We start from the raw sequence: 11,658 nt of genomic DNA on the forward strand, positions 1-11,658 counted from the left end.
GATGTACTCGACGATGATGGAGAGCTTCCGGTCCGGGTCGTACTCGACGCACTTCTCCTGGATGGAGCGCATGAGCTCGCGCGCGTCGTCGCGGTAAAGGTCGTGGTCCTTGTCCGCTGCAGCCAATGATGCGCGTCAGGAACAGGGAAGAGGACAATGAAGACGCCACAAAGACGAGAAAACCAAGTGAAGCTGAAATGGACGCACCGAAGTCGTCCGAGTCGATGCCGCGGAAGACGACGAGCTCGTCGCCGTCCTGGACGAGGCCGTCGAGGCACCACTCCAGCGCCTGGGTTCCGCTCTCGTCCGGGCTCGAGGCGCAGAGGAAGATGCGCGTGCTGCGTGTGCGGGCGTAGCCCTCGCTCTGGACGTGGAGTGTGTAGGAAAACATGCTCGCCTGCGGGTTCTCAAGGGTATCGAAGGAGACCTTGTGCGTGTAGCCCTGCGCAGCAACAAGCGGGACGCTGGACATGTTCGGGGACGCGACCATGACCGCGGACGTGGACGGGTGGGTGGAGCTATAGGGGGAGGAGGGGGTGGTGTACGAGACGGAGCTGGCGCTTTCCCGGGAGGTCGTCGCGACCGCGGGAGAGAGTGGGAGGGCGGAGATGGGGGGCGAGAAGAGCGGGGACGGGGAGGAGGATGACCCCTGATTGTTGGGGGTGTTTGGCCTACTCTTCATCGCCGAGCGGAGTGGCGGGGGCAGCAGGATGTGGCTCGAGCGGTCTGGGGAGGCCATGTCGGACGACATCGTCGGGGCGATCGGGCTGTGAACGCTGGTGTATGGGGTATCGCCGTCGTCTGCTGCAGCGAGCGGGGTCAGCGTCTTGCGCAGGAGCCGCGGCGGTCGTGCGCACCTGTACCTGGATGTACCTTCTAGTTCCAGGCGGGGCCGCTCTTCAAGGATCTGAGCGCGGCGTTCAGCAGAGTCTGTCGTCGCTGTGAGAAGCAGGATGCACAGGCAGGGTCGATGGCAAGGTGGCGGGCAGAGGGTGGAAGGCACAAGGACGGCCTGGTCGCCGGCGCGTCGTAAAGCGATGCCACACGATGGGCAATGCACAATCTCCGGCCGGGCGGCAAGGCGGATGATATTCGGACGAAATGACCGCTTTTGTCCGGCTAGGCGTCTACATTTCTGATCGGACGATTGTTTAACTGTTTGTCGCATTTCATCCACATTTCAGACAATGGGATAGTTAAACTGTACCGACCGGACGATATGCGGATTATATGAGGATGACAGGAAAACATTCTTCCACATTTCGTCCCAGACAAAAGGCGGATGACAGTGAAAATTTCGTCCGACTTTCGTCCTGGATGAAATGTAGAGGAAATAAAAACCTTCGTCCCGGACGAAATGCGGACAATATAATTGATATCCTCTTTGCGGAAATATGGATGACAGCGGGACTGTCGCCCACGATTTTGCGCTGCTGGTTGATGGATCACCAGAGACGGACGCGCGCGCTTCGGCAGTCGCAGCTCGAGCGTGTCGGTCGCTCTGTCCTTCCCAGTCACCATCACATTGTGAGAGAAAGACGAGTCGCGCGAGAAGACCCTCTCTCTCAAAGAGCCCTTCGCGCGCGACCCGTTGCATCCCAGGCGAATTCGCGAGCGCTGAGGGACCTGTAAGCGTGCAGGCCGCAGCGTGCTCGGCGACCATCCGGCGTAGATGAGCTTGCACGCGTTGGTCGTTCTATCCCCCGCACGGTCGCAACCGCGTGTAATATACTAACGAGTTGGGCGCGCGAAGCTCATCGACCACCCGATAGTCTCAGACAGCCAAGCTCGCGCTGCCTCGCGCTCATCGCACGTAGCTACATGTGATGTGCGCGGGCTGGTTGAGCGGGCTGCGCTTTGTGGACGGCTGACGAGCACTAGCTATGCGTATTCAACCACAAAGCTACATTGATATAGACCTCCCGGCAGCTACAGTAGCCTCGCCCGGAAGCTACGCAGCGTCGCTCTCATACGGAAGCTACGGCAGCGCCCGGAAGCTACAGCAGCGCCCGGAAGCTACAGCAGCGCCCGGAAGCTACAGCAGCGCCCGGAAACTACAACGTCCCAGTGGCTACGGCTACACCATGCAATCACTACGCGAGGCAAGCAGCGCAGGCGAGTTCGCGCGTGTGTTGCTCTGACAGTGGATGAGCTACCATGCACCATATGGGTACGTCTCCGACGCGCACGGGCCCCGACAAGCCGAGTCTACCTCGGTCTCGTGCGCGTCGGAGGGAGAACGATCCCCACACGCCCGACGTCTCTTGCTGTAATTCTCAGAGGACTGAGCGAGCGATGTGCGCGAGTACGTCTATGGTGGACGTCGGACTAGCCACAATCCATCACCCCTAGGTCAACCTTGACAAACTCGACGCGCGAGATGAACACCACGCGGGATTGTCTTCGACTGGCGACGCGTGCTAGTTCACCTGACGGTGACGTAGACGAGGTGATAGGCGAAGGGTAAGCATGTTGTAGTACACGTTCTATGTTACACAGGTACAGGCGGTCTGAAAACACTTTAGCTCGACATGAAATGAAATAATACCGCCTGGGCTAAAACCGTCCGTTAAGCGTTCAGAGAAAAGTTGTAGTCCTCGTCGATGATGTTGAGCGAATCCCGAACATGAGGGAAAAGGCCAGCTAGCCACTCGGGGTCGTAGCAGTTTCGCCACAGCCCACAAGGAGCGACACCATCCTCTTTACGGCTCTTCGGCGTCAATACGCGCAACCTGGGAGGGTTCCCGGGTGTGGCACAGTCTCCGATTGGCTTGGCCCAGTGCTTGCGATAGATGGCATCCAACGCCCAGAAGAACTGGCGCAACGCTTCGCTCTGCCATCGCGCAATGACAATGCGCCACGTCGATGGAATCCTCTTCACGCCGTCGGTCTCGTCACCGCTCATGTGAACAGGCAGCAGCATGGTAAATAGCTCGATATGCCGACGAATCCTCAGCCATTCCGTCACGTCTGAGCGACTGTGCATGGTCTGGAAAAAAGTTTGAGTATACTATTTATGGACGCGTAGCGCAGTGTGTACTCACAGTGGCTTTGCGCGAGTTCGCGGCCTTGCGCTTTCGAGCGAGAACGATCTGCTCCGGAGTGGGTGGCGCCAGTGCCTTCTTGTACTCGCCACGTTTGTACTTCATGTGACTCTGGAGAAGACGCGTGATGTGCTTGATGGTGAGGAGGTCGGAAGGAACCGGAGTAGCCTTGTAGTGACCATCTTGGAACGCGTCGAGAAAGTGTTGAACGAACACCTGCTCAGCAAGTAGATTGAAGTGGTTTTTCTTCCACGAGCGTATCCAATCCACACGGAATGATTGGGGGGTACAGATGATGTCTCCCTCGCCGTCAAGATACGCGTCCATCTCGTCGTCATCGATGGGGGGCTGTTTTTGCACGAGTTCCTCGATGGAAGTGACTTGGCAGAGGTCATCAAGGTGCTTTCGAATACATTCCTTCAGACAGGTGTACGTGAGTATAGAGCCGATCGAATGCACAGCTAGAGCTCACACGTAGGTAGTTCATAGCAGAAGTCTTTGGCTGGTTGGGCTTCTTAACAACGATCAGCTGCTTCTTCTTCCGCCTGGATACCGGTTTGGCACCTTTCTTGACCTGACCTTCATCTTCGCCATCGTACCCTTGCGCATCTTGCTCAGTGACAGACGGAAGGGAGCTTTGCCTGGATTCCAGAGTAGACAGTCGTTTGTCAAAGCTCTCCAAGGCGGTAGTAAAACGTTCCAGGCATGTGGTGAGTGCGGTTCTAGTAAAACTATCAGCTTGAGCCGCCCATACAACATCTAACATTTGAACCGTCAATACTTACTCCGAAGCTGCATCCCGCTTCATGAGCTCACTTAGCATAGCAGCATTCTGTTCACCCTGTTTCAAGAGCACCTGTAGAAGATGGGGCGGCACTCCGAAGTTACCATGAAGCCCAGAAGTACTAGGGAAATTGGCCCCCTGCAACGAAGATCACAAAAGCGTCAGCATAAATCTAGTGGTTTGTAGATAAACATACCTCTGGTGAACGATAAGTGATTTCCGGGGTAGGCACCCGATATGTCGAAGCACGGGCAGAAGCGGCGTTTTTGGGAGTAGGTGTGCGATCTTCATCCTCCTCTTCCTCCTCCCCCTCAAGTTCATCATCTTGATCCATGCTGATCTCCTCATCGTCTTCGTCCATGCTGATCTCCTCATCATCTTCCCCGCCTGCGTCCACACTTCTGCCACTGTTCTTGCTCGCCACGGGGCCATCGGTGTCCGACGAGTCAGACGAGGAGGTTTCCAGTGAGCCATCGGTGACAATGTGATGCTCGGGTCCAGGGGCTTCGTAGTGAGAGCGGCGAAAGTTTGGAAGAGATGGGGACGGCGAAAGAGATGAAGACCCAAATAGGGTCTGCGAGCGCGACGTGGGCTGCACGCACAAAGGAGGTGAAGAGCACAACGGAGACTGAGAGTGTAACAGAGAGGGAGCGCGCAACGGGCGAGGCCAGGACTGAGGGAGCTGCGAACGCGGCCCAGGTGGCGGGGGCGGCAAGGACGGCGCAACTTGCTGCGAGGGCGGGGCGAGTGGTGGGATCGGCGAGGGCGGGGCGAGTGGTGGGATTGGTGAGGGCGAGGCAAGCTGCGGGGGCGGGGCAAGCTGCGGGGGCGGGGCGAGTGGTGGGATTGGCGAGGGCGGGGCAAGCTGCAGGGGCGGGGCAAGCTGCGGGGACGGCGCGATTGACGGGAGCTGCGAACGCGGCCCAGGTGGCGGGGGCGGCGAGGACGGCGCAACTTGCTGCGAGGGCGGCGCGAGTGGTGGGATCGGCGAGGGCGAGGCAAGCTGCGGGGGCGGGGCAAGCTGCGGGGACGGCGCGATTGACGGGAGCTGCGAACGCGGCCCAGGTGGCGGGGGCGGCAAGGACGGCGCAACTTGCTGCGAGGGCGGCGCGAGTGGTGGGATCGGCGAGGGCGGGGCGAGTGGTGGGATTGGTGAGGGCGAGGCAAGCTGCGGGGGCGGGGAAAGCTGCGGGGGCGGGGAAAGCTGCGGGGACGACGCGATTGACGGGAGCTGCGAACACGGCCCTGGCGGCGAGGGTGGCGCGAGCTGCGAGGGGGGCGCAGGCTCTGGGAACTGCGGCGATAGCAGGAGTTGCACAGGCGGAGAGTACAGTCCATCGTATGACATTGGAACATCTTCTTGTTGAATGACTGAAGGAAGATCTTAGACGCAACTAGTAGCATTCGGGGGATGAACTCATACCTGACGTTATCATGGATTCCCTGCTAGGCTCGCCCATGTCCACATCAGAGATGCCACTTGAGACACGAGATGCCCACTGCTTGTCAAACGCACGCACAGCGTGCTCTTCGACGGATGCATGCTTGAGGTCTAGCTGTCGTATTGAGTGCTCCATGGTCGCCTGTTCGGTTGTCATGAGCTCGGCAAGCAGCTCATCGGAGCTCCCATTGCGAAGCACGTTCTGTCGTGTGACCTCTTGCCTGCGACAAATGGCCTCCATCGCCCTCTGCTTCTCCGCCGAATGCTTGCTTTTCAGCAGGAGTATCAACGATTCTCTTTCCTTCTGAAACTCCTTCGTAAGGTGGGGCCGAAGCTCTTGACCTGATGGAACACCGTGAGCGTTCTGCTGCGACTCCGGGTACGGTTGATCGCGAGGGGTGTTCGTGCTTGGCAGGCCGGCAAAGTCTTGCTCTGATTCCAACTCGACAAGGTCTTGCTCGATTTCCCCAACGAGGTCTTGTTCCACTTCTTGTTCTTCGTCCACCACGTCCATGACGCTCTCGGCAGGTTGCTCTGGAATGATGGGAGACTGACGGCGTACTTTGAAGCTTGGTTCACGACGAAGTTTGTTGTTCGTGTGAGGCTGAGCCGGTTGTGGGTTGACCGTGAACGATGGGTGCTTCCCAAGTGGTACGGGTGCCTTATGCGGCTCATTTGAGTGAGCAGTAGTTATAGAGTGTGTGTTACAAAACGCACCTGTGACCCTGCTGCCGACGATGACACTCCTACTCCATCACCTCCGCCGACATGATTTGTAATGCCCGTCGAGATCGGTTGTGCCCACGACGGCATGGGGGGTTTCTTCTTGTTCGGTTTCAAGCGTACCGCACGCTGAGTTGCAACAGCCGCCTGAGTGTCCGTAACAGTGGTGGAGGAAGCAGACAGCGCTTGTGAAGCTGCAGCAGCTGCATAAGTGGAACCATTGATGTGACTTGTGTCCGACTCTTCCGAGGCCGATGAGCGAGATGTTTCGCCCATCGGAACGTCATGGGGGCGGCGAATCTCTACCTAAGAAGCATCGTCAGCACAACAGTGAGATTATCCATAGTTCAAGCCTACTCGTTTGTTTTCCGGCTCTTCGAGCATGAGCGGGGGAGGATTCCCGACCTATGCGGAGTGTCAGAGGCCAGATCAACCCAGCAGTGAAAGTGACGACTGACGGAATCGGTTCTCGTCGATTTGCCATTCACGAAACTGTGTGCTACAGTGCCCTTGAGCTTGCGTTTCGTTAACACGCTCTGGGACGGGCTTGGGGCACGACGAACAACAGTCTCCGACAAAAGAGACCGGCCTCAGCACGGCCCTCTACAAGCATCAGAATTTGGTTACTCACCTGCTCTTGACCAGCAATAGCAGCGCCTTTATCATCAACTTCATACATAGTGATATTCCAAAAATGGAGGGTGTGCACAGTCTTCTCGATGAGGTACGTGATGAGTGGGGTGGTGGATGTGCAGAGAAAATGCTCCACTCTCACCCATTAGACATACGACGAGAGGGGAGTCGACAAAGAGACCGAGGGAGGCCATTGTGTGCACGCTGCGTGAAAAGCTCAATGCGGAGGTTGTGGAGGCGGGGAATGGAGGCATTGAAGACGGTGGTGCAAAGAGAGGAATTGAAAGAGCGAACCGGACTCCAGTGGCGAAGCGCAAGCCCTGGGCGCTATTGCTGAGCGCGTTATAATCCCAATCAGTCCCAAGTTCCAACGAAGTCATGAGTAGAATAAATACAAGTAGAATTTACTGAGACGAAGATCCGTATATACGCACACGCTGTATACACGTAGTACTGGCTCTAGCTCCCCAGTTATCTAAGATCTCAAGTGCAAATACTCCAAACGAGATGTTCTGCTCAGCGTATTGCTCCGGAATATAGAATGTCTGCGCTCTAGTGCTATCGTGAATATTGTAAACAAAAGTGCCCAGATGAGCCCAAGTGAATCCACCGTCAATTAATGGTCGAAGGGGTCCATCGGGAGTAGCAGATGCAGACCAGAAGGTCTTCGTATTAAGGGATCCTTCAACGATGCCCCAGAGCCGTACCGTTTTCACACTTCCCATGGAGGGGAAGCCCGACGAGTCAATGATGAAGTAGGAGGGATAGATGTGGCTTGAAGAGCGTACGCCGAGCTGCGCAGGCAGATAGGGAGTCTTCCAACAGCGGCCGTCGTCGCTGAGCGCAATGCTCGGGTCTTCGAGAGGTGACGAAACCCAATACGAGATAAACGCACCCCTGAACGACGTCAGCCGTTTCACAAGTCGCCCTCCGTTTGACTCTTGCGCAAATTCAGCGGCACTGGCTGATCCGTCCACACTGGCAACGTGAGAAGTCTTCGTCGATGAGGGTGGAGAAGAGTCGAGGGGTTGATCGGGCTCTGAAACCGTTATAGGTGCAGGGAGATGCTCCGATGACGGATGGGGCCGAGAGAACTCGAGGTCTTGCAAAGGTTCCAAGGCTATAGCCGCTGTGGTAACGGTCTCGCCCGACGGAATAGACAAGGACGGGCTGTAGTTTGGAATGTATTCCGTGACTGCGACTAGCGTGGCAGAACCACCTGTGAATACGGAGGATGAGGGAAAGGAACACTGTAGAGAGCGAAATTGAACCGTACAGATGGACGGGGGTGTGGTACACGCAAGGTGGAGATCCCGAAGAGCATCTGCGACGAGTTCTTGCACCATCTCTTTCAAATCAGACACTTCAACCGCACGAGAGATCGGCGGTGCGGTGACGACACTGGATGGGCAAAGTATACTGCTAACCCAATCGGAATGCGCTGGAGCATTTGTGCATGATTGTGAGGCTTGAAGTCCGATGGCGAGTAGAATGAGAGCGACAGCCAAAACATAGGGAGGCGAATATAGACGACGTTGAGGAGTTGTGGACTTCGTGGCGAGAGCGGCAGCTTCAGGGCGTGAAGGAAGTGTATCTATTGGCGAATCTGCCTGGAAATGAACCTTGTAGTCTTGTCCTGTGCGACATGACCAAACTTTCTAATTGCGATGATACAGGAGTTAGAGGTGAGCGTACCGCTGAATGTTTGAGAGACCGATGAGTCTTCGCGAAGTAGAAACCGTGAGGATAAAACGCGAGGGTCTTCAGAAACGGCCATGGTGGGGGTGGTGGATTGGATGGCAACAGTTCTGACTCGAGTGGGGCGCTCTAGCGATCCTCAGCGCGTGGCGCTGACGAGGACGTCTTTGTTCATTGTTGGATTGAATAATCATTGGTAGCCTCGCAGGCTGTCTAGTCTTTGCTGCCAACTTGAACGCAGGCGCAGGAACGCGGATAGTCCTGATGATCACCGTCGAAAGAGGTAGACACACGCAAGTCACACAAGTGTCTTCTACATGCTATAGAATGTGTATTCGGATCGGGGAACATCTTTGAAAGCCCTACAGTACGAAACCGTAATGTAAACAATCCATCATACTCTGAACCTTCTCCGTCCCCACCGCAGCGATTGGGAGTCTGTTCCAGGTCGAAGTCGCGTCATCCAAGTTCCACTCCGACCAAACGAATGGTGGGAGTCCCCGCCTTAGTGAGTACACCAAGTTTATGGAGAAAAGAGACGGATGAGAGGCCCCGATAGAGTGTCCACTCCACCGCCATACGATGTTCCTCTCAGCTTGCTCGTCCGCAACGGGTTCCTCGAAGAGGGGAGAGCCTGTGTAGACGAGCAAGTGCTGCAGGTGTCCTAACTGTCCCAGAGCTGCCTGCCACTGGGGCCAGTTGCTCCACGGATAACAGGAAGGTATGGCGCGACGAGGTTGCACTGGACCTCGAGGGCGCTGTTGAAAAGGATTCGGTAAGTCACACTCGAACACTGAGTACATATAAAGCTTACAGGGGCTCGGTCAGGTAGCACTAGCCACAGGGTATCGATCTTGGGAAAGAGTCTTGGAATTTCGCGCACAAGGCGGCGATCACCTGGTCCTCCCTTAACATACAGAAAGCGTACGCAAGGGAAAGCCGCCGGGGAAAGATGCTGCAACGTGTCCGACACGCAGACTTCGGAGACTTCGATGTCGCCATACTTGAGCTCCAAAAACAAGGCCTGGAGTCGGGATAGAGGAAATTGCAGGCCCTTGAGGCACCCGACAGGACATGCCAGAGTGTGGACGCTAGCTAGTGGGGCTATGCGTGATGGAGTGGGAAGAGGCCTGAAGGCGCCAATGATAGCAGGCGGGTAGGAAGAGGGACCGATGATGGATATAATGTCGAGGGAACCGTGCGCGTGAAGGAAGGGCTGAAATGCCGATGTTGGGCCGGAGTAGACAACGTGCTTGAGGTCCGAGAAGATAAAGCCGGAAAGCACGTCGGGAGAAGTATTGTGCGGGAGTTGAAGGGAAAGCTTCCGCACGGTGCGCAAGCTGGCGAGAATACGGAGTAACTGGCGCACTTGTTGTAGCTCCTCGGTGGTTGCATCGATGTCCCGCTCCCAGTACAAAGACACCTCGTCGTAGCATGGTACCACGTAGTGCGGGGCAACACGGAGAAAGTTGACTAAGCCCTGCACTTGCGAGGGCACATGAATAACACGCATAGTCCGTCTAGCAATTAGTGCATCTTGGTTGAAAGCACGAGAATCGCATCAAAAACTCACCAAGAGGCACGATGGGCAGTCCAAGATAGATCTAAGGCCCTCCGAAGGAAGCGTAGGTCATTATATATCTAGAACAAGGTACAATCAGCATGAGAGTAGCGTGCATCGAAAGAGGGGAAACAGAGATCATAACACCAAACGAAACGACCATGAACACAAAGGACACAAGTCAGGTGGCAAGGACTCTGAAAAGAAGGTACAGTGCATGATGCCGATCTTGAGCTCAGACTTCGATAACGGGGGTCGGGAACATCGCACGCGGTCCTGATTTGGACAATGGATGTTGATGTTGCACATTGTTGCTGCTGAAGGGCATAGGGACAGTGAAGTTCAAAGCAACATCGAATAGATCATGCTAAGCCTAAAAAGTGCGGCAGTATTGCTAGACGACATTGACGATGATAATGATGCCATCGGCAACGATGAAGACAGGGAGAGCCACGATAGCAATGATAGCACTTGACGGTTGACGCAGGCGTAGACGATACTCACTGATGACATGAAGGACGGAAGCTACGCAACGACAATCATGGAAGAGGGCTGATAGATCCGTATCAGTACCCAGCGTGGAGGAGACACGAAATTCAGTACCCACCGAAGGTGTAGCTGACGATCCACATGCCCTGAATAAACACCATCCATATCGATGAGAGGATGTTTGGTAGCGTAACATATGCCCGGATTGCCTTGGTATACTGCTGCACGTACTTAGCGATGCATCCCCTCCAACGCGGATAATACGTAGCTCACCTGTTTGCACAATGCCTCAACCCAACCCCCATGCGCGTACATCTCCGGAATCTTGCACCAGCTGGCCTCTGCATTCACGTTCTTCATGTGAATCTGGGTTCGATACGGCCGGGGAATGGGGACGGACCGGAAAGTCACCCCAGATGGCCTTGGATCAGTCCAGCTCGAGCACAGGAATGACGATGCGGCTGCCCTTGATTCGAATGAGCTTAGGGGAGCACGGAAAGTCGATTTGAGTAGGAAACGTACTGGATCTTGTGTCGCGCGACGCCACGGTAATCCATGTAAGGCATACCGACAAAGATCGCATCGTTCTCGGTCGGGACGTGGAGTGTGAACGTCATGGGTGTGTGCAGGCGCATCGTCTCGCGCACGACGTGATCGAGCTACTGGAAGCCGCGAGCTCGTCCATCGTTGGGCTGTTCGTGGGTACTGCGAGGAGCTCGGCGCGGAGGGCAGTGAGCGCGGTTCGGCGCGAAGAGACAGAGCTCGAAGTAGTCTCATGCCCGGCAACGAGGAAGCTAGTGGGTGTGAGCGAGGAGAACATGGTGACGTGAGGTTCTGGTGGGATTTCTGCCGTAGTTTGAAAGCGTCCATCAGTGATCTTTGACGCAGGCACGGAGCGTACGTACGGGACAGGACCTCCTCTTCCGAAAGCCGTTACTCGTCGGGAAGGTCGCTCCGCTATGTTGGCTTTTATGAGCAGTGCGAGCAGGTCGCGGCCCTCGACGTTATGCCTCCCCACGCTTTCCCTCCCCTGCCCAGAGGCTTCCGCAAGGACCGCCTCGCGCACCTCCCGGGTAAGCTGTAGCCCCATAAGACGCATCGTTGACCTCGCTTCGTTGATCTTGATTGTGCGTTCTTCCGGCTGGAGAAGCGTCAGTCTCAGTCTCAGGTGGGAAGAACGCGTGTCGCGGACTCACGAAGGAATCGAGTTGGGGTACGAAAGCCACGAGGAGGCGGTAGATCGACACTGGTGGTTGTCCTGAAAATCTGGCCGAACGCCCCACAT

General features: G+C 56.0%; 5 protein-coding genes across 5 annotated transcripts; all 5 read right to left on the bottom strand.

Moving 5' to 3' along the window:
• Nucleotides 1–7: 7 nt before the first annotated feature.
• BXZ73DRAFT_85811 (uncharacterized protein) lies at nt 8–739 on the bottom strand (the record flags this gene model as incomplete). Its single annotated transcript, XM_048024035.1, has 2 exons — nt 8–116; nt 208–739. Coding segments are annotated over 2 exons (641 nt in total), but the record flags the coding sequence as incomplete, so codon positions are not given.
• A 1,830-nt stretch (nt 740–2,569) lies between these two features.
• On the bottom strand, nt 2,570–2,986 carry BXZ73DRAFT_62906 (uncharacterized protein; the record flags this gene model as incomplete). The annotated part of the gene is made up of 1 exon (XM_048021749.1): nt 2,570–2,986. The coding sequence occupies one exon, from the start codon at nt 2,984–2,986 to the stop codon at nt 2,570–2,572; it is 417 nt and encodes a 138-aa protein (XP_047870467.1).
• A 4,058-nt stretch (nt 2,987–7,044) lies between these two features.
• BXZ73DRAFT_5172 (uncharacterized protein) lies at nt 7,045–7,578 on the bottom strand (the record flags this gene model as incomplete). Its single annotated transcript, XM_048020684.1, has 1 exon — nt 7,045–7,578. A coding segment is annotated over one exon (534 nt), but the record flags the coding sequence as incomplete, so codon positions are not given.
• Nucleotides 7,579–8,987: 1,409 nt separating this feature from the next.
• BXZ73DRAFT_111750 (uncharacterized protein) lies at nt 8,988–9,836 on the bottom strand (the record flags this gene model as incomplete). The annotated part of the gene is made up of 3 exons (XM_048017412.1): nt 8,988–9,081; nt 9,138–9,157; nt 9,252–9,836. The coding sequence occupies 3 exons, from the start codon at nt 9,834–9,836 to the stop codon at nt 8,988–8,990; spliced, it is 699 nt and encodes a 232-aa protein (XP_047870469.1).
• Nucleotides 9,837–10,278: 442 nt separating this feature from the next.
• On the bottom strand, nt 10,279–11,193 carry BXZ73DRAFT_111751 (uncharacterized protein; the record flags this gene model as incomplete). Its single annotated transcript, XM_048017413.1, has 5 exons — nt 10,279–10,436; nt 10,492–10,591; nt 10,647–10,839; nt 10,896–11,032; nt 11,080–11,193. 5 exons carry the CDS (start codon nt 11,191–11,193, stop codon nt 10,279–10,281), a joined length of 702 nt encoding a protein of 233 aa, XP_047870470.1.
• Between the last annotated feature and the right edge of the window lie 465 nt (nt 11,194–11,658).

Source organism: Epithele typhae (genome assembly GCF_022376455.1).
Source record: "Epithele typhae strain CBS 203.58 chromosome Unknown BXZ73scaffold_629, whole genome shotgun sequence".
In the NCBI taxonomy this organism is placed as follows: domain Eukaryota; kingdom Fungi; phylum Basidiomycota; class Agaricomycetes; order Polyporales; family Epitheliaceae; genus Epithele; species Epithele typhae.